Genomic DNA, 22,750 nt, shown 5'->3' on the forward strand with positions numbered 1-22,750 from the left:
GCTATAGGGTTGTGGTAACCTTTATCAAGTTAAAGATGGTTCTTGTTATTTCCAGCCTGTTAAGAATTATTAGGAAGAGGTGTACTGATTTATTAATGTTGTTTCAAATTTTATTTTCATTTTTAAAAAATTTTTATTATTATTTTTTATTCAAACAGAAAGTCACAAAAATTATAATCATCCTCATCAGTTCACTCAGTCCCATGTAATTAATTTTTTTTTCATCTTGATCTTTTGTTAGCACTTTTATGAATTCATCAGTTTTCCATTAGAGTTCTGAAAATGCTTATTCATTCAGTTCAGCAGTATAGTCAGTTACCAGAAACCTGTATTTGTCAGAGTTTTTTCTATGAATTCCTTGAAGATGAAACCCTTTTATAGGAACATTTTTGCAAAAGCATCAGAGTACACCCAGAACTGTCTGTAAATGACAAAAGACTTAAAAATTAACACGGTTAAAGATTTGATGAAAGTTCATAGTAACGCAATTGACAATGAAATGTAGTTATTTCTGAGATATACATTTTAAAGTAATAACTAGAATTATGACTTATAACATTATACCAGAACATATAAGATTTTTAGAAATTTCATGTAATGTCTGAAACATTTATATTAACATATTTCCATACAAATAACCCACAGAAAGTTTAGTATTAGTCAAAATTTATTTTCATACTCATTTATTTTGGTTCTTTTCTAATCTGACAATGTTGAGAAATATGGCAACAGATTTCCTAATGTTTAACTTTCTTTATATTACTGGGATAAATCTTGTTTGGTCATGATATGTTAGTCTTATAACTGAACGTTGAATATGTAATATATTCTAGATAGATTTTGGTCAAGACTTCTAATATAAGTTGGTATTTAAAGCAGTTTATCATTAAGTTTGCTGAAATATACTTCTGCCCAATACTAGGTAAATGTGGTATTTTTAGTGTAGGGATTTCATACCCAGATTCCAGCAGAATTTTGTTATTTTTCTTATGTAATTTTCTGGCCTTTATTAACAGATACTAACTGTTCAAATTCTTACATGTGTACTTGCCATGTATTTTTATTAATGTTCTGAGAAGATATTTAGTTCACCTGTCACAGATTATAGAGCCATACTAAAAGATATGTAAGAACATCACAATAATACATTTGCCATGTTCTCTTACTTTAGTGCTATTCTCTTCTTCCCTTTACAGTGGTTACCCATAGAACTTGATTAGAAATTTAGCTCTTCTAATTATTAGCTAGTAATTTCATAGCTATTTATCCTCTCTGAGCTTTAATTATACCATATGAAATAACAAATTATAACAATTATAGCTGCGCTGATAGACCCTCAAGAACACACCCACATATTGAGAGCTTGTATATATTTTCAGCCAGGCAAAATTACTCAGCTATTAGTAGAAGACAGCAAAAAAGAAAGAAAAAAAAATGGATTCATTTGGACCACCTTCACATCTTCTTGGACCCATACATTTCTGACTTTTAAATCCAATGGGTAAATAGGTGAGCCAAGCCAGACAAAGATACATATGGCAGGCTACTAGCAGGCTGTCGTGGAAGGATCGTATAAAAAGCATATTAAAAGCTTGATCAGCAATCTGTAGCTCAAGGATTTTATGATTACATAATCCTGGTTTACATTACACACTGAGCCCTTAATAACCTGTTTCCACCAATCCTGAAATTGTTTGGGGGGGTCTTCTGCCACAGGAACACTACTTCTTAGTCCCTGAAAGCCCTACTGTACATAACACTTCCTCATGGGGTTGTTACGAAGCTTAAATGAGACATGGGATGTAATAACATCTGGCATGGTACCTGCTGGTTTTGTAAAGATGAGTATTTAAATGCTTATATAAAGCTTTAACAAAAAATGTGCCTGGCAATATGCCAAGAAGAGGATAAAAAATATTTTTTTTAAAGTACTTTCTGTAGAATCTAGGGCTGAGGCAGATAAATACATGGCACAATACCGTGTAATAGTCACCAGAGGTTTAAGGGAACTTACAAGCCAGGCTCGGAACTGAGACAGCATGGAGCCCACAGAGCTGTTTGGTTACATCTGGAGGTGCTGGCCAGTGGAAGAAAAGAGAAAGCCTAGTCTGGTTATAGGGCACAGCCTATTCTGAGGCATGGCATTCTGACAGGCGGACACATCCTGGAGCTGCAAATGTGTGGTGAGAAGGTGGGGTCTTCACCTGAGGCTACTGTAGAGGGCTTTGCAGGGTCCACATCAGGCAAGTTCTTAAAGCAAAGGGCCTGATTATTCCTCTTTTGCATGACTAAGGTCTCATCATAAACTTCAGAGTTTCAAGTTGAAATGCCCCCTGGCCTCAAGGGCAAACTGACGTAGTCACAGCTGTTCACTTGCAGCCCAAGAAACTTGCTATACAAGTCACCTTCAAGTTTCTATTCTGCCCTGTGCTCTAACCTAAGGAAGAAACTCGGAGTTTGCAAATGTAATCTGATAACCAAATTTCCTCATTGGAACACTTCATCTTTTAGGTATTTTCAGGTTATTATGTTCTGGCCTGAGGGGCAGATTCCAGCCCTCACCTTTCTTTCTTCTTTCTTTCTTTCCCCCGGCCCCCCCCCACATCTTCTATTTTTCTCTTATAGTTAAAAAGCCCTATACAGGCAGGATTTTAGAACTGGAGCATCGAATGTGTGTCTCAGTGAGCAACCGACTTTAGGGCTCTGTATTATAGCATCATTCCCAAGTTCGACGGCTAACTCAGAAGGAGACGCTCACCCTGGAATCGAAGGGAAATAGTTAAGTCTTGGTAGAAGTAGTGCAGGGTTCGCTGCTGTTCGTGCCAGCCGAGTGTTAAGGCGAAAATTCAACCAACAAAAAGCAAAATGAAGAGGCTCCATGCTTTTCTACTCCTTGCTGTCTGGCGATCTGTTAAGGGTGGTGTCTTGCAAATTGCAAGCCCAGCGCACGCTCGAACCTCAAGGGCAGGGAGCGTCGGGGTGCGGCCCTGTCCCCGGCGCGGTGGCGCGCACACCCCTTTTCTGCAGACTCACAGGTTTCCAGGCCCCGCCTCCTCCGGGCCCAGCTGATCTCTGCCGCCCTTTGGGCCTGAAACCCAGGAGCCCAGAGCCACACGGCCTCGGCTCCCGGCCCCTGGCTCCGGCCCCGGGCCCGCCCAGAGAGCGGCGGGCTACAGAGTCCCCACGCCCTCGGCTGCCGGCCCTCGGGCTCCCGCCCCTGGCCCGCTCCGCGCACTCTCTGGGTCCCGTGGGCTCCGGGAAGGGAGGTGGGGCGGCTGGGCCGGGGGCGGGGCGGCGGCCGCGGCCGTGAGCCCGCCCCGCGCTCGCCCTCCGCTTGGCCGGCTGGCGCGACCATGGAGGTCTACATCCCGTCGTTTCGCTACGAGGAGAGTGACCTGGAGCGGGGATACACGGTAGGCGCCGGCCGCGGCGGGACAGTGCCCCGCGAGCCAGGCCTGCGGCTGCCGAGTCCGGAAGGTTCCTCCGGCAGCCGCCGCCCCTGCGCGGGGTTGAGGGGTGGGGTCCCTTCGCTCCCCTCCCTTTCCCTCCCTCCCCGGGCCCACTGGGAAGGCTGCGCCCCGGCGCGGGTGTCAAGGAAACAGGAGCCCCCTCCCTGGCGCGGCGGCGGCGGCGGGCGCTCGGGGTGCCCCGGTTTGGTCCCTTCCCCCTCCCTGCCCGGCTCCCGGCCTCTGGCTAGGAGCGCCGGGAGTCGTATCCTCGGACGCGGCGCTCGCCATTCTCCCCGCCGCCAGCCCTCTGGAGCCCGGGATGGGCTGCGTTCGTTTCTGGCACAGCTGCTCCTCTGTCCAGACAGAAGTGTCTTTGCGGGCGGGTTGATGTTGGTTTCCAAGTTACGTAGGGATTCATTCAGATGGAAAATACGCTAATTTAAAAAAATCATCATTTGTAGAATTTATTAGCCAAAGCAAACACATGTGTTGCTTTTAGATGATTCCCCAAGTTTTGTTGTTTTTTCTCGTTATGCGGTGCCATGAAATGGCAAAAATCAGGTACTCACTGAGCACCTGTTCCATACCTAGGACTGTGGTCTCTGAAGAATGAGAAACAGGATCCCTGCTTTCAAGAGTGGAGGAGTGGCAGGGAGGGCAGAGACCAGGGCCTGGAACCTTTGGGTAATAAGTTTAGTAAATGAACTGTAGGTAGTTGATTTCCCAGCGAACTTAGACATCTTCATCTAGACAGTCATTGCTAGAGGGAGAAATGCCTCAGCCAGGGATAGACCTTGGAAAATTTTATTTCCATTTAAAGAACAGGTAGGCTTTGGGGAAAATTGCACAGGGCACTCTAAAGGATTGTTATTTTATTCACTTATTCACTTGTTATTTAATTCACCCACTTGCTAAACTCCAGTTACATTAGTTTGGCAGAGAAGTATTTTAATCTTTTCTCTAAAGATTATTGGGTTTTGGTGACAACTTATTTGGAACCTTGTGTTTTCATAGCGAGGATTAAATCACTCTCTCAAAGGAATTTTTAGAATTAAGAGTAGTGATGGAAAAAAAAATCCAAGGAGTATGTGGGTTTCTAGAATTAAGTAGACTACTGGGTCCACGTATCACAAAACAAGTTCTCAAAGTGCCTTCCCTTGGGGGGAGGGGGGACTTCAACCAAGGAAGAGCTGAGCTCCCTGGCTGTTATTTAGATAAATAAATGAGTTATGAAATTGATTAAATATACTGTATCTTACTTCAAAAAAAGGGGTGGAGGAATGAACTTAAATTTGAACCTATTCAAGTCTTTTTCCTTAAGCCTAAAACCTTGGTGGTCTTTCCTTCTTTCAGGTGTCTCACCTCTCCCATCAGCATCAACAGTCATAGAGGGCTTTCCATCTTTAGGGCATTCTTTTAGCACCTGGAGATAAACAGGCTGCTTGTCAGGGGCCTTGGTCTCAGTAATCCAAGCAAAAAGTTAATTACCTCCCCAAATAAGCACTTCGGTGGATCAGAATGGTTGGTTTTTTCTATTAGAGTGCCTGTGTTTTAACCCAAGTTTTCCTGTTTCTTTCTATTACTTGTGTTATGGCCAGCCATATGCCACACTCCAGGTTTTGAATTAAACTGATTTGGAAGGAGCCTTTTTCTTGGTAAACTTGGTAGGTAGAAGATTGCTTATGTGAGGAGAGTTTGTGTGCTTTTTGAAAATTTACTTAAAAAAAATCCTAATTTATGTAGGTTGGTAACCATTTGTTGATACTTCTGCGAGTGATTTTTTTCCTTTGTGAGTTTGTGAAGCAGATACTTTCTACCCTTGGCCAGCAGTTTTGGAATTGTACAGCAGTTTATTCATTCAGCAAACATTAACTGAGTGCCTGCTATGTGTCTGTATTCCGGGTGCTGGGAAGGTAGCATCGAATAATATTTCATCTTTTTAGAAAAACCCAGAATTTAAAAATATCTTCTCAGTTCCCTAAATAAGAAACTGGTAAAATAATGTATACTTTAGTGTAAAAAAGTACCTTTTTACTTTAGTGATTGTGTTTCAAATTTAAGAAATATTAAACTGCATTCTAACAAATTCAGTGACAGGAAATTTAAAGTACAGGATGATTTTTCCTCCTTCTTGTCCCATGCCCTTAGGGATAACGCATAGGGGTGCTTTCTTAGAGACTTTCCTCCCTATGCTATGAAAACATGTTTGTTTCTTTTTTAGAATAAATAGCAGGATTTCAGTATAACTGTCATTGTATAGCTTATGGATAGCTTTCTGTGCCAATACGGATAGGTCTGTCTTCTTCTTACTGGTAGCGAAGGGATCTTCTGCAGAAGGAATGCACCGTAATTTGTTTACACAGATCTCTGTTGGTGGCCATTGACATTTGCTTCTAGTTTTTGGCAACTATGCCAAATGTTGAAATAAGATATCCCTGTACATGCTTTTTATGCCTACTACTAGGATTTCTGTAGAACATTAACTAGAAGTGGTACTTCTGGGCCTTCTAAGTTTTTATCAGTATTGCTCAATTGTTATTCAAAAAGCTTGTACGAAGTTATGCTTTATGTATGAAGTAATTTACCTTTAAAGAGTGAATGTTTGCCCTTTGAACATTTAAACATTTACCGTGGGCCTGCACTGTGTTAGGTGGGGAATTGAAAGGTGGAAGGATGTTGTTGCTGTCCTTAGGGACTCTCAGCCCATGCAGCAGGGGTCAGGTGGGGAAGGGTTAGAGTGCTCTGATGTCAGCTGGAGTCCTGAGGAGGAACAGGGCGGTTCAGCTCTGCCTTAGGGTGGTGTGCTCTGGGTGGGGGTAGGGGGAGAGGAGGGGTGCTCAGGAATGCTGACATTTGAAATCTGATGAGAATTTTGCTGGGATTGTGAATTACAGAAAGAGGAAGTGCAGGGCAAAATTTCATCTCAGGAAGAAGGCATTTTAAACTCCCAGATTCACCAAAAAACAAACCACACCAAACAAAAAAGGGCCACTTCTAAATCATTTTAGTTTACAAAGAAGCAGGAAAGGATACTGTAACAAAATGCAGGTGAACCCTTCCCACCCTACCCCTATCCCCCATAGTGTATTTGTTTGATATCTGTTTCCCTGCTAGGCTGTAAGCTCCTTGAGGCTAGGACAGTGTCACTCTCCACTGCTGTATCCTTGTACAGGGCTTATCACATAGTGAAAATTCACTACATGCGTGCTGAATAAATAATGAATGAGTCTTCTAATAGGAGAAGAAAGTCAGAAGCACAGTGATCCTGAGGCGTGAAGCAGCTCAGTGAGTTGGACTGGGGTTGTGCAGTGATTCCCGACAGAGAGAGGTGTGGAGAGACCAGATGGCTAGCCTTGAGAGCTATAAAGGGGTGTGGACTTCAGCTTCAGACAGTGGGAAGTGGCTGGAGTTTTAAGGAAGGAAGTAACATGATTAGCTTTGCATTTAGAAAGATGGCCCTGGAGCATTAATCATGTAGGAGATGCAAAATGACCAGAAAGGAGAGGATGAGGGCTGAACTAAGGCAACTGGGAAAGGAAAGGGGAGGACTTACGGGAACCTCCAGGGTCTGGTGACCAGATGTGAGGCAGCAGGGTGACTCCCGCGAGTATTGGGTGCCAGTGACCAAAAAAAGAACTGACATGTGGGCAGTTTCATTTGGGGGCCTGCTGAGTTTTTTGTGGCAGATGAGGCTATTTCATTTTGGAGTTCAGGATACATAGAGAGGTCTGGGTGAGGGGTGTGAGGCAGGAAGAGAAAGAACAGTAGGTGCTTTATAAGAAGGAAAATGCTAGATATGGCTCACTGGCCTTGTCAGGTGAGGATGGAGAACAGTCCACTGGATATGAAAGGAAGCAGGTCCTGGGTGCCAGTATAGGTTAGTATTTATATTTTCCATTTTCAGATAACATGGTTGGTAAAAACAAAAGAAAACTAGAATTACCATTCATGTAACACCATAAAAGTTTGAAGGTATTAGATTTCATTTTCCATAGCTGTAAATATCGAGGCATTCAATTAGATAGATTTTCAAGTCCATTGTTTTTTTGGTTTTTTTTTTTTTTTGCGGTACGCGGGCCTCTTACTGTTGTGGCCTCTTCCGTTGCGGAGCACAGGCTCCGGACGCGCAGGCTCAGCGGCCATGGCTCACGGGTCCAGCCGCTCCGCGGCATGTGGGATCTTCCCGGACCGGGGCACGAGCCCGTGTTCCCTGCATCGGCAGGCGGACTCTCAACCACTGCACCACCAGGGAAGCCCTTCAAGTCCATTTTAACTGTATGTGTGTGACTGAGTGTGTTGTGTTTATATAAATACATCTTTTTCTTGAGATCTGGACTCTTTCACTGATTTACTTTATATCATGCTTTTCAATAGATAAGGCAGCTCCATATATACACGATCATAATATTGAGATATATGCAGGGATAATTATCAGTTTAATATTTTCTGGATTAAAATACACAAATAGAACAATATAATGAACCACCATTTACCCATTACTCACCTTCAATATTTTACAGTACTTATTTCGTTCACCGCCCTTCATTCTTCCACTAAGAAAAAAAATTCTGGAGTATTTTAAAGCAAATCCAAAATAAAATTTCACCTGTAAATATTTTACTGTGAATATCTGACAGGCAAAGACCTTTTAAAGAAACATAACCAAAATGTAAATACTACCACAAGGTTAGCAAAACCTTAATATCATCCCAATTCTTAGTTGTTTTTGTTGTTTTTAACATAACCACAGTGCTCATATTGCCTTGGAATTAACAGTGGTCTGTGGGAAATATTATTATTGCCATTTTATATTTGTGAGAATGACACGTAAGATCAAGGGGGCCTGGCCACTTCCACTCTCTGTTTACTTTCATCCTCAGAGTAGCTTCCACCTGGTGACAAAATGGTAACATATTGCAGATTAAAAAAAAAAATCATATTCTACAAAATCCAGAGGAAGAGAGGGTGTTTCTTCAGAGCAAGGGCACTTTTCTTCCTTCATATCTCATTATCCCTAGTTAGTTCCTCAACCAGAGCAGTTGCCAGAGGAATTCTGTGTGCTGATTGGCTGCCTTCACCATGATTCGTGTAATCACTGTGGCAAGGATAAGTTAACCAGATGGAGTGAAAATAGTTAGGGGGCATCCCTGGAGCTACGAATGAGGTCAGTCCATTCCTGCCACCTAACCCTGTAGACACCGCAGCGGGAGAAGTTCAGAAGGATAGCAAGACCACAGTGCCCACAACGATTATCTTCCAGTCACCCTTTATAAGCATCTGTGATGCAGGAGGCCTTTGTGTGACAAGGACATAGCTGGCACAGTGCCTCACACGTGGTAAACTCACAGCATAGGCAAACATTAAACGTGTGTTGAGTGATTAAGTCAAGCATGTGTAAGATATGTTCCTTACCCTTAAAGACAAAAAATACAGTTTGAAAATATTCTTGAACATTAACAAACAGAATGCTACATTCACTTGAAAATCAAAAATTTTACAAGAGGATTGAATTTTGCAGATATGGTGCTTAGAAATTGATCTATTCTTTTAAAATAAACTTTTGATTTTGAAATCATTTTAGATTTGCAGAAAAGTTGCAAAATTAGTACCAACTGTTCCGTATACCCCCCCCACCCAGTTCCGCTGTTACCATCATCCATTACCATGGTAACGTCAAAATAAGGAAACTGGCATTGGTAACTTGTTATTAACTAAGCTCCAGACTTTTTGGATTTCACCAATTTTTCCACTAACGTGCTTTTTCTGTTCCAGGATCTCATCCAGGATACCACATTGTATTTAGTTTCATCTGCTTTGATGTGATACTAAGTAGTCCAAGTTGTAGTACACTGTCTCTCAAAAATGAGACAGGCATGTTATTAGATATGAACCTGTACAGATTAAATCAAATTTTGATTATTTCAGATGCTTCCTTGGAAAGTTTTGCCACTTGGCAAAACCCTATTTATAATATTATACCAGTTTATGACAGAAGCTGACACAGCCTCACAATGAAAAGCACAGGCTGTGGATGGACTCATGCTGTCTGCCTCAAATCTTGCCTGCAGCATTTAGCCTGAAGCCAGACTTTGGGCAAGCTACTTAAGCTTCCTGTGTCTTATTTTCCTCATCTGTAAAAGAGGATACTAGTACAGACATACCTCAGAGATATTTCGAGTTCAGTTCCAGACCACTGCTTATTGCAATAAAGCGAGTCACACAAATTTTTTGGTTTCCCAGAGCTATAAAAGTTATGTTTACACTATACTGTAGTCTATTAAGTGAGCAGTCTCATTATGTCTAAAAAACATTTACATTGCTTAATTAAAAAATACCTTATTGGGGCTTCCCTGGTGGCACAGTGGTTGAGAGTCCGCCTGCCGATGCAGGGGACGCGGGTTCGTGTCCCAGTCCGGGAAGATCCCACGTGCCGCGGAGCGGCTGGGCCCGTGAGCCATGGCCGCTGGGCCTGCGCATCCGGAGCCTGTGCTCCGCAACGGGAGAGGCCACAACAGTGAGAGGCCCATGTACCGCAAAAAAACAAACAAACAAACAAAAAAAACCTTATTGCTAAAAGATGCAAACCATCATCAGAGCCTTCAGTGAGTTGTAATCTTTATACTGGCGGAGAGGCTTGCCTTGACGTTGATGTCTGCTGACTGATCAGGGTGATAGTTGCTGAAGGTTGTGGTCCTGTGCCTATTTCTTAAAATAAGACAACGGTGAAATTTGCTGCACTGATGGACTCTTCCTTTCATAAGTGGTTTCTCTGCAGCATGCAATGCTGTTTGATAGCATTTTACCCACAGAACTTCTTTCAAAATTGGAGTCAGTCCTCTCACACCCTGTTGCTGCTTTATCATCTCAGTTTATGTTATATTCTAAATCTGTTGTTGTCATTTCAACCATCTTCACCAGTAGATTCCATCTTAAGAAACCACTTTCTTTGCTCATAAGAAGCAACTCCTCATCCATTGACGTTTCATCATGAGATTGCAGCAATTCAGTTGCATCTTCAGGCTCCACTTCTAGTTCTAGTTCTCTTGCTGTTTCTAACGCATCTGCAGTGAACTCCTCCACTGAAGTCTTGGACCTCTCAAAGTCATCCATGAAGGGTTGGAATCAACTTCTTCCAAACATCTGGTAATGTTGATATTTTGACCTCTTCCCATGAATCATGAATGTCCTTAATGGCATGTAGAATGGTGAATCCGTTCCAGAAGCTTTTCAATTTACTTTGCCTTGATCCATCAGAGGAATCACTATCTGTGGCAGCTATAGCCTTCTGAAATGTATTTCTTAAGAAATAAGACTTGAATTTTGAAACTACTCCTTAATCCATGGCACAGGCTATGGACAGATGTTGTCTTAGCAGGCATGAAAACAATATGAATCTCGTTGTACATCTTCATCAGAGCTTTTGGGTGACTAGGTGCAGTGTCAATGACTAGTCATATTTTGAAAGGAATTTTTTTTTTCTGAGCAGTAGGTCTCAACAGTGGGCTTAAAATATTCAGTAAGCCATGTTGTCAACAGATGTGCTGTCATCTAGGCTTTGATATTCCATTTAGAGAGCACAGGCAGAGTAGATTTAGCGTAATTCTTAAGGGCCCTAGGATTTTTGGAATGGTGAATGAGCACTGGCTTTAGCTTCAGTCACCAGCTGCATTAGCCCCTAACAAGAGAGTCAGCTTGTCCTTTGAAACCAGGCATTGACTCCTCTAGCTATGAAAAGTCCTAGATGACATCTTGCAAGAAAAGGCTGTTGCATCTACATTGAAAAATCTGTTGGGTAGCGTAGCCACCTTCACTCATTATCTTAGCTAGATCTTCTGGATAACTTGCTGCAGATTTCTACATCACCACTTGCTGCTTCACCTTGCACTTTGATGTTACGGAGATGGCTTCTTTCCTTAAACCTCATGAACCAAACTCTGCTAGCTTCAGACTTTTATTCTGCAGCTGCCTCACCTCTCTCAGCCTTCACAGAGTTGAAGAGAGTTAGGGACTTGTTTGAATTAGGCTTTGGCTTAAGAGAATGTTGTGGCTGGTTTGATCTTCTATCCAGACCACTAAATCTTTCTCCATATCAGCAATAAGACTGTTTCACTTTTTACCATTCATGTGTTCACTGCAGTAGCACTTTTAATTTCCTTCAAGAACTTGTCCATTCACAACTTGGTTAACTGTTTGGTGCAAGAGGTCTAGCTTTTAGCTTATCTTGGCTTTCAGCATGCCTTCTTCCCTAAGCTTAATCATTTCTAGTTTTTGATTTAAAGTGAGAGATGTGCGACTCTTCCTTTCACTTGAACACTTAGAGGCCAATGTAGTGTTATTAATTGGCCTAATTTCAATATTGTTGTGTCTCAGGGAATAGGGAGGCCCAAGGAGAAGGAGAGAGATGGTGAGTGGTCAGTTTGTGGAGCAGTCAGAACACACCCAACGTCTATTGATTAAATTTGCTGTCTTATATGGACACAGTTTCTGGTGCCCCAAAACAATTACGATAGTAACATCAAAGATCAGTAATCACAAGATCACCATAACAAACATAATAATAATGGAAAAGTTGGAAATATTGCAAGAATTACCAAAATGTTACAGAGACATGAAGTGAACAAATGCTGTTGGAAAAATGGTGCTAACAGACTTGTTCCACGTAGGGTTGCCACAAACCTTCAATTTGTAAGAAATGCAATATCTGCAAAGTGTAATAAAGTGAAGTGCAATAAAATGAGGTCTGCCTGTAACTACCTTATAGGATGGTTTAAGGATGAAGTGAGAATCCTTACAAAGTGCAAGGAATGGTGTCTCTAGTTATGTTCGTGATTTATTCATATTATTTCAAGTGGGGACTGCCTTGAAGTTTACTTTTTCTTTTTTAAGTTCTGCAACGTGAATTAATAATGTAAACCAAAGTCCAGGATAAATATTTGTGCTGTGTAAGATAAACTCTTTGCTGAGACTTTGAAGTACTACAGAAGCAACGATTACATTTAACCAACTTGTATTCTTATTACAACTTTCGTCAGTTCAATTCAGGTTTAGTTTTCTAGCCCTATTTACTACATATTTTTTTCCTTCAAGATCACAGAGACTAGTATGTTTATATAAATGATTGGGATGTATTATAGCGGGCATGGAGATACATATTTCCCACCTTCTCCATTCTCTTCCATTCCCCACTGCATCTCTCCAAAACAAGCAAACCATTGGGTTCATACCTTGTATTCTTATGCTAGTTTTCCAGGCACTGATTCAGGTTTTTAATGCAATTTCCTGTTATTTTGCTTTGTATTTGTCTGTTCTGTTTTAATTTTCAATTGTTGTCTTGCTCACCCTCCCTTTTAAAAGTAATCACTTATTATGGAAAATTTCAACATCTCCAGCACTGGAGGGAATAGTGACTTTTTTACTCAGCTTTTTTTTTTTTTTTAAATTTTTAAAAATTTATTTATTTTTGGCTGCATTGGGTCTTCGTTGATGCGCTGGCTTTCTCTAGTTGTGACGAGCAGGGGCTACTCTTTGTTGCTGTACGCAGGCTTCTCACTGTGGTGGCTTCTCTTGCTTCAGAGCACGGGCTGTAGGTGCGCGGGCTTAGTAGCTGGGGCGAGTGGGCTCAGTAGTTGTGGGCTCTAGAGCACAGGCTCAGTAGTTGTGGCGCATGGGCTTAGTTGCTCCGAGGCATGTGGGATCTTCCCGGACCAGGGATCGAACCCGTGTCCCCTGCATTGGCAGGTGGATTCTTAACCACTGCACCACCAGGGAAGCCCTTTACTCAGCTTTAAAAATGATAAACTCATGGCCAGTTTTGTCTCCTACTATTTCCCACTGCTCCTTGCACAGCCTCCCCAAGATTTCATTTTGAAGGAAACCTCAGACCTGTCAGTGAATATTTTCAGTTTGTATGTGTAAAAAATAAAGATTCCCCTTTTAAAAAACAATCACTACAGATTATTTAAAAATAAGCCATAATTCATCAATATTGTAAATATCAATCCATTTTTACATTTCCTTAATTTTCCCATTCATGTTCTTTTTTTTTTAATGCAGCTTGTTTGAATTGGGATTGAAACTAGGTCTATAGAATGTGATTGCTTAATATATCTTTTTTAATCTATAGGTTCTTTTTCTACCTCTCTCCCTTGCTTTTTTTTTTTAACAATTACTTTGTTGTATAAACTGTGACATTTGTCTCATAGAGTTTCCCACACTGGATTTTGCTGATTACATCCTTGTCATTACATCCTTGTCATGTGTAATATAAAAATATTAACACATTTTTCTGTTCCTTACGTGGTAAAAAGGTAGAGGCTTGGTCATTTTCAGATTTGATTTGTGATGCTAGCAGCCCTCAAAGAACATTGCCTATTAATATTAATCAATTAATTAGTATTAATTAATGTTAATTAATAAGGAATCTATTAATTCATTAGTGGTTGCTTAGCATTGATATACTAATTTTATCATTCTCTCTTCATTTATTGGCTTGAATACATGTATAAAGAAGGAACTTTGCCTCATAAATTAGTTACTCTGAAGCTTAGTTTTTATAGGAAAGGCGGGATAAATGCTTGATTCTTTCTCTTATTATTTATTTGTCAACATTATGGATTGGTTGCCTCCAAAGATCACAAACTAAAAGTGATCATAGAGGCTTTCTTTTAAAAATTAGCACTGTTATGAATTTATGTATATTAGCATGTTTTATGTAGTTCAGTCCACTGCCTTTGTCATTCTTATATACTTTTTGTCCCGTCTTTGGTCATTTTCAAGTTTGGCTTTTTCAAGTTGGGTGCTGTGTCTTGTTACCTTTAGTGGGAAATGAGTTAGAGACCATGATCTGGGCATGGGGTATATATAGTCGGCTTTCCGGATCTGTGGGTTTCACACCCATTCAACCAACCTGAACCTTTTCACAGTTCGTGGAATCGGCAGATGCCAAGCACACGGATATGGAGAGCGGACTGTATTTACTGTACAGTGTCCTTTTTTGTAAAGGACTTGAACATCCACAGAGTTTGGGGCTCCTGGGACTCATCCCCCACAGATTCCAAGGGACGACCGCATTTGTGGAGGTCTCTAGATCTTTCCTGTGGTCAAGGAAGGAATTTATTTTCTTAGTTTCTTGTGTCTTCAACTGTGTCTCCTTTCTCCCACACTGAAAATCTCAGTACAGTTGTCCCTCGTTATCTGTGGCCCATTGATGGGTTCCAGGATCCGCTCTGCATACCCAAATCCCAGGATGCTCAAGTCCCGTGATCGGCCCTCCACATCCGCGGGATCTGCATCTCTGATAACACCAGCTAGCTACCCGGTCTCATTTTATTTTGTATTCATAGGGATTTTTTAAAGATTAGTTTTGTTTTGTACTTGTGTAAAGTATCTACTGCATCAGGTTTATCTGCGGAAATCTAACTTCTGTTTATGTCCTATTCACCATTTCCTTCCTCTGCCATTAATGACCATTAAGAAAAAAAGTTATGGTTTATCCTTATATTACAAATATATATACACAAATACAAATATGCTTGTTCCTCTACTCCTTTTCTTAGATTAAACAGTAATACATTAAAACGTTTTCTTCCACCTGCTTTTTTTTTACATAACAGTATATCCTGGAGATGGCTACCTGGGCAGATGCAGAGATGCTGCATTCTTTTCTATAGCTCTTTGCTCTCCATTGCTGGCTGCAGTCAATAGCCTTGTCCATATGTCTTTTTGTCAGTGTATCTTTAAAATAGATTCCTAGCAGTGGGTTACGAGATCAAAAGGTAAATGCATATTTCATTTGGCCAGGCATTGTCAAATTCCCTTCCTTGAATGGTGCAATTTTGCACTCCCATAGCAGTTAATGAGAGTTCTGGTTTCCTCACAAACTTGCCAGTTGAGCATGTTGTCAGGCTTTTGGATTTTTGCCAATCTGATAGGTGAATGGTGGTATCTGAATGTAGATTCCATGTAGTTTGCTGGCTAAATTCTGATGACTGGATTGGGCGTATTTGAAACATTCTGTGTCCCCCTTCTAGTTGCCCCCCCCCGTTTTTTGAAGGGAGTGTTGTGGGTATTTTAAATATGCTACTGTGCTCTTGTTGATTTTTATTAAAAACGCAGATTACTCAGGTTTTCACTTAAAAATTTTTATTCTAAGGAAGAACCAATATGTGGGTTGAGTCTCACCATCTGCCTTTTCTTAGTTCTTTGAGTTTAGATAAATTTAGGAATTTAGAAATTGCTTTAGAAACCGTGAGCTTCTCTCTCTTATACACCCTCCCTGTTCTCTTCACCTTGCCAGTGGAACTTAATCTTATTTTCAAAATTACACAAGCCCAGTAGAGCAACAATTCATTCTCGTGATTGTTATGTGCCTCCTTTCTTGCAGGCATTGCACTGGTGTTGTGGGTGCAGGGCAGCTGACATGAGAGCTTGTTCTGGAAGGATGAGTGGCAGTTTGCCAGTTTGAGAAAGGGAGGACGATGATTTCAGGTTCAAGGAAGGGCCTCGGGAAGGGTGAGAAGTCTGGGTAGTGGGTAGGTGGTGGGGTGGGACTGGACTTTGAAGGTTGGGTTGAGTGGTTTAGTGGGACTGTAGATCCCCAGGTAGAATTTTGTCCTGGAAGCTCTACAAGTAATGAGAGTGTTTGTTTGTTTGTTTTTAAGAGGAGAGAAATATCAGAGGTACAGATGACCAAAAATTTATGACAAGATAGTTAGTATCGCTAGTAATTAAGGAAGGGCAAAGTTGAAACCAAGTTTTAAAAAAATTTGATAGGCGAAGTGAAAAAGATTGATAAAAACCAGTACTGATGAAAATGGGGGTGAGGGGAGACGGTTCTTTACTGTCTGTTGCTGAGACTTTCCTACTGTTGGTGAGACTATAACTTGGAGAATCTGTTTTGGAGGTCAGTTTGACAATATTTATTAAATAAAATATTTATATAACCCTTTGACCCAGGCTTCCCACTTTTTGGTCTGTATCCATGAATGCACAAGGATATACATGTAAAGTTATTCGTTGTAGCGTTGTTGATAATACCAAGAGAAAATGGTAACAGATCACTCATTTGTTAAATAAATATTTAACAAATATTTACTGACTACCTACTGAGTGGCAGGCAGTAATCCACCTGTTTGGGATATAGCAATGAACAAAACAGGCAAAGGTCTCTCTTCAAGGAGAGTCAGTCGACAGTTTCTACCCTCAAGAAGCTTACATTTTAGTTGGATGGGTGGAGAAGGGCAGAAATAAACATGATAGTTAAATTATATAATATCTCAGATAGTGATAAGTGCTGAGTAAAATAAACAAGGGAAGGGGGATAAAGAGTGCCGGGGGGAGCATCAGAGAAGCCCTCTCTGGGGAAGTGACATTGGAACAGAGCCCTGAAGGAGGTGAGGGGTGAGTCATGAGGTTATCTAGGGAACCTTGTCTAGGCAGCAGGAACAGTGTGTGCAAAGGGCATGAGATAGGAATGTGCCCAGTGTGTTTTAGATGTAGAAAGGAGTCCAGTGAGGTTGGACTGGAGTCAGAGAATAGGGGGTAATAGAGGATGAGGTCATAGGTAGTGTGATGGGGGCAGATAATGTGAGGTGAGGTGGTGGTTTGGGCAGTGCATAGCCAGTAGGTCTGGGAAGGAGGGATAAGGCTTATTCTGAGAGAAGGGAAGCAGAGGAATGATTTGATTCACCAAGTATGTATTGATTACTAACCACATGATCAGTGTAGTGGCACTCTTCTAGATGCTGAGGACACAGTAGCAGAGAAAACAGATGGAAATCCCTGTCCTTACATGTTAGTTACATGAGTTAACTTTGAAAAGAATGAGTCTCATTTCAGTGTGGAAAATAAACTATAGGAGGGTCAGGTACAAGCTGGAAGCTCAGTTAGGAAGCTATTGTAGTAGCCTACATAAAAGATGACGATGGCTTAGAACAGTTCTGTAGGTGAAAGTGGTGGAAGATGGATGGATTCTGGACAGATTTTGATGATGGAGCTGACAGGATTCACTGATGGATTAGATATGGAGTGTGAGAAAAAATGAGGAACGGAATGACTCCAAGATATTTAGCTTGAGCAAATGGAGGAATGGTGGCACTGTTTACTGAAATGTGGATGAATTTGGGTAGAGCACATTTTGGGGGAAAGATCAGAAGTCCTGTTTTTTGACCTGCTTAATTTGAAATGTTTGACCAGATATCTGGGCATCTTGTGGGTCAGTCAAATTGACATATAAAATTAACCATTCCAAGTCCACCCCTTACCAACTTGGCACCCATGTGCATCTCCTTAAACCATACTTAATCTCCAAATAAAGATGACAGTAAGGTCATAATTCTGCCTCACATGATACAACTATCCTGTATACGACTAAAACACTCTAACCCCTTACCCAGAAGAAGAGTTAAGGTCCTTGAGTCAGGACATCCTGAAACTTAAATACTATGATGTGAAGTTAACAATACTTAAATACTCCTGTAGAAAGTCAGTACATCTTTTTTTTATTATTATTATTTTTATTTTTGCGGTACGCGGGCCTCTCACTGCTGTGGCCTCTCCCGTTGTGGAGCACAGGCTGCGGACGCGCAGGCTCAGCGGCCATGGCTCACGGGCCCAGCCGCTCTGCGGCATGTGGGATCTTCCCGGACCGGGGCACGAACCCGTGTCCCCTGCATCGGCAGGCGGACTCTCAACCACTGCGCCACCAGGGAAGCCCTCCTTTTTGTTTTTGTTCAGATGAATATAACATGAGAAAACGAGCTTTTATATTTTATTATCTGATATTTATTTTAAACTATGGTTTAGTTCTCCCCGAAGTTGGAAAGTTTTCAAATACATACCTATGGAAGGTTTTTGTACCTCCATTTTTAAAAAGTGAGCATAGTGCAGGGAATAAAAGTTTATAGAAATGGTCTGTTTTCCTTGTTTATTATTAGTGAACAATTAGCTCTCACTGTTAGTAAAAATTGATGGCTGCAGCTTCCAAACTATTGAACTTGTACTAATAAATGCAACAGTTGTTCATAATTTGGTGGTAAATGACCTTTAAATGTAGATGTTTACGGAGGCTGTCCTTGGGGAACAATTTAACTTCCAAATGACACCCATGAGTACTTGTTATCATTTAAATATGCTTCCTTTTGTCAATAGCAGAATAACAAATACTGGTTAGTTTTCTAATGTTGATTCAGATACCAGGAAACCTGCTGAATAAATTAGTGTACATTTGATTTATATTGACCAAAATTTTTTACATTGCTATGTTACAGGTCAAGGTGACATGCATTTAAATGCATTGTAGAGCAGAGGTCATGCTTGACTGACATGAACGCTTGCACTGTTTTTAATTAACTTTTAAATATTATCCTAAAATTCCTTCTCAAGTACCAATTGTTAGGTAGAGGATTGAAATTAACTTAGGATATTAGTGGAGACCTTATTTTGAAAGTCAATAATCTTTCCCATAAAAATTATTGGAGTAAATTATTGCTACATTTTATCTTATAATTTGTAGGGAAATCAGATCTGTTTTTTCCATCATAGACTCTGAATTCATTGTCTGTGGGTTTTCCATTGCCAGTTTTGCAGAAAAAAATCTGAGATAGCATTGAAAACATTTTTCGAAGTAATGAACAAAGTCTTACCTAGTATAGGAAGTACTTTATCAAGCATTTTTTTTAGTGCTAGGAACTTTTTCACTGATGATGTTGTGTGTGCCTGGAGGGAGGATAGTTTTCACGGTGAAAATGTAGATTAATCTTGTCAGCCATTCATTAGTAGTCCAAAATAGTATATGTTTTAGGGAAGCTTTAATCAACACCTTACTTGCCCTTTGAGAGAATATCTTCACAGTGAATGCTGCTTCTTTTGCATATAAATATTGTTGGATAAAAAGCATTTTGCTTCACTGTAGAATTTTTTTCACTTATGTCCCATGTAAGAAGGTTTACATAATTCAAAAGTTTAGAACCGAAACGTGCAAAGGTTTTTATTCTTCTCAACCATGCAGATCTGTTATTAATCAAAAAGTGTGCATTGGGAATTTCAGGATAACCTTCTGAGTTTTGCTTCTCAAGGAAAGGCAGCACAAAGCTCTTCTCTTTTACAACTTCTCATGTCAACTTTTACAGCTACCCTCTAGAGCAAACAGGATAGCAGCTCTGCCTACCTCCAGTGAATGGCAGAGTCCTGGGATGTCAGGTTAGTTTCAACCACACTGTAGCTTTCTGCTCAGGTTCCAATGCCCAGAACAGCATCAACCCCATATGGTCCACGAGGTCAAAAAAAGTGACAGTGTTGAAAATGCCAGTGAGTGAGAAAAGGAAGTGGAGGTAATAAAACTGAAAGTGGTGAGAGAATGACCCATGTTGTATGTGTGTATGAGATGAATCATTCAATAGTAGGAACCATTCTGAAGGACTGAGGGGAGAGTCAGGCAGCATTTCCCATAAGTGGAAAGGCAATTGTGACTGACAAATGGAAAGACTTTTAGGTGTCATCACCAGCCTCGGGAGAAGGCAGGGAGTCTGAGAAAAAGGCTAATCGTGGATGTGATGGTGCTGCTGGTGGATGACCCCTTGGGATGCCATCCAAATGAGGGATTGAACTTCTAGTGCAAATAATTAGCTGCTAACACTGTTGGTGCTCAGCTCTTGCTGCACCTTGGAATCACCTAGAGATCTTTATAAACTAGACATGCCTGTGTCCTACCCTCAGACAGTCTAATGGTTCTGGAGTATGGGTTGAGCACTGGAATTTTTTAAAAGTCTTTGGGTGATACTGATGAGCAGTAAAAGTTAAGAACTGCACTAAAAATATCCCCACGTGCTTGTGGAGATCATTAAGGGAGGTTACTTGCCCCAGCACATCTTAATAGGGTAAGTCAGTGGTTCTTAAGAGCACTTTCAGGCTCCATCCCCAGAGATTCTCAGGTGATTGCAGCCCAGGCTTTGGTAGGTTGAGCTCTTCAGGTGATTTTAATTTGTAGCTAAGCCTGCAAACTAAGGAGGTGGCTTACCCTGTTTTGAAAAAGATGCCCTGTAGAGTGTATATTTAGCATGAAGGAGATATGTCAGCTTTGTTTTAAAGCTTTGAAGGACTGATTTACATTCTGATTCAGCCAAAGTGCACCTAAGACTGAACACTTAAAACACTCTTAGGTCTTTGGATCCATAAACAAACGAACTTAGAAAAAGCTTTCCTGATGTCAGCTAGTTTGAGGAACTTCTAAGGAGTGCCACTGGTAAGCTTTGGAGCCAGACAGACTTGGTACCACATTCTGGCTTGTAACTTCCCAGCAAGGCAACTTGTGCAAGTCATCACCCTCCCTCTGTTCCCTAAAGTGTTGACCTCAGTTTTCTCTCAAGGATCTCAAATTAAGTATCAGCCTCATAGTAAGAACTCTCTGACTGGGGCAGCTGTTGTTATTTCTAATCCTTCTAATTAAATTTTTGCCAATAGAGGTTAATATTTCATCATCTATTTTACCTTTCTTTCATCTAGTGTTAAATTTGTTTTCACCTTTGAGTAGTTTCATATTTAATTCACTGCTTTAAATGAATTATTGTTTTTTATGTTCTTAGATTTTTATTTATTTATTTTATTGAAGTATAGTTGATTTACAATGTTGTGTTAGTTTCAGGTGTTACAGCACAGTGATTCAGGTATATATAAATATATATATTCTTTTTCAGGTATGTGTGTGTATATATATATATATATATTCTTTTTCAGATTCTTTTCCCTTATAGATTATTACAAAATATTGAGTATACCTATTTTATATATAGTAGTGTGTATATTTTAATCCCAAACTCCTAATTTATTCCCCTCCCCTTTCCCTCTTGGTAACCATGTTTGTTTTCTATGTCTGTGGATCTATTTCTGTTTTGTAAATAAGTTCATTTGTATCTTTTTAAATGAATTATTTTTAAAAAGCATTATAGCTGATTCACTTTGTTATAAAGCAGAAACTAACACACCATTGTAAAGCAGTTATACTCCAATAAAGATGTAAAAAATTATACTGCAAAAAAAACTGTAAAAAAAATAATAAAAGCATTATCAAAAGACCCTTGCAATGCTTTCAGATTAGAGAATGACATCTAAAGTGTGCTTATCACCTCATATGTAAAAACAAATGAAGAATGTTGATTATGTGGTTAAACAATCGATTGTTGACAACTGCTATTTATTTATTGATCACTGAGTGCTTAGATGAAATTCCAGCCACTCTTCTTCACTGTAGACTCCTAATAGTGTTCTCAGGTAAAACTTTGAATTGTTTTCCTCCTTTCTCCTGATATAAGCAGGTCGTTTTAGAAGAAGGCAGACAACCAAACCTAAATCTGTAAGTGTCTTAGCGTATGGCTCTGGCCTGGCAGTGGGGCTGGGCCAGTCCCCACCCAGACCCATTCTTGTGTGCTTTTATCTGAGCAGAAGTAGAACTTTTGACTTCTGACTCATCAGTGTTCAGGTTTAGCCAGGTTCAGATGACGGCAGTTTGAACGAATGTCACTGTGACCTGGAGTTTTGTGTTAGAAGCTGTTTCTGCAGTCAGGGTTTGTTCCTTCAGTAAGTCCCGGTTTTAGAAAAGTTCTGTGGAGTTCATCTTTCTGTGACCTAGAGGATTCTAAATGCCTGGCTGTGGAGGCCGACAGTCTGCTTTATTGGAAGTTTAGCTCAGAGTGCACGTGATTAGGGTGAGTAAGTGCGTGTACTGGGTGCTGTGTAGGGCCCCAAGCAGGACTGGCAGGGAGAGCCCGGCACATGTACCAGGCGCAGGCCGGAGCCATGAGAGGTGGCAGTGGGTGAGGGCTGGGTGAAGGCATGGAGATGTGGAGTGTGAGGCACAATTTCATCAGCCCCAATATTTACTTACATTCATTTATTCAGCCAATGGTTCTTTTTTTTTCCTTGTGTTTGGCCACGTGGCTTGGGGGATCTTAGTTCCCAGACTAGGGATTGAACCCAGGCCCTCAGCAGTGAAAGCAGAGTCCTAACCACTGGACAGTCAGGGAATTACCCAACCAATGGTTCTTTTTTCTTTTTTTTTTTTTAATACATTTGTTTATTTTTGGCTGCATTGGGTCTTCATTGCTGCGCGCGGGCTTTCTCTAGTTGCAGTGAGCAGGGGCTACTCTCGGTTGCGGTGCACGGGCTTCTCATTGCAGTGGCTTCTCTTGTTGTGGAGCACAAGCTCTAGGCGCGCGGACTTCAGTAGTTGTGGCAGGCGGGCTCAGTAGTTGTGGTTCGCGGGCCCTAGAGTGCAGGCTCAGTAGTTGTGACACACGGGCTTAGTTGCT

At 40.9% G+C, this 22,750-nt stretch overlaps 1 protein-coding gene across 2 annotated transcripts in view; it reads left to right on the top strand.

Moving 5' to 3' along the window:
• Window positions 1–3,090: 3,090 nt before the first annotated feature.
• SNX24 (sorting nexin 24) overlaps window positions 3,091–22,750 on the top strand; it is a 162,832-nt gene continuing 143,172 nt past the window's right edge. For both annotated transcript variants that reach the window (XM_060146217.1, XM_060146219.1), the window contains exon 1: window positions 3,091–3,413. In XM_060146217.1, the coding sequence (XP_060002200.1) occupies window positions 3,354–3,413 (60 nt within the window). In that variant the 5' untranslated portion in view covers window positions 3,091–3,353. The remainder of the gene's footprint in view (window positions 3,414–22,750) is intronic.

The sequence above is a fragment of the Lagenorhynchus albirostris genome, chromosome 3 (assembly GCF_949774975.1).
Source record: "Lagenorhynchus albirostris chromosome 3, mLagAlb1.1, whole genome shotgun sequence".
NCBI classification, from domain to species: Eukaryota; Metazoa; Chordata; class Mammalia; order Artiodactyla; family Delphinidae; genus Lagenorhynchus; species Lagenorhynchus albirostris.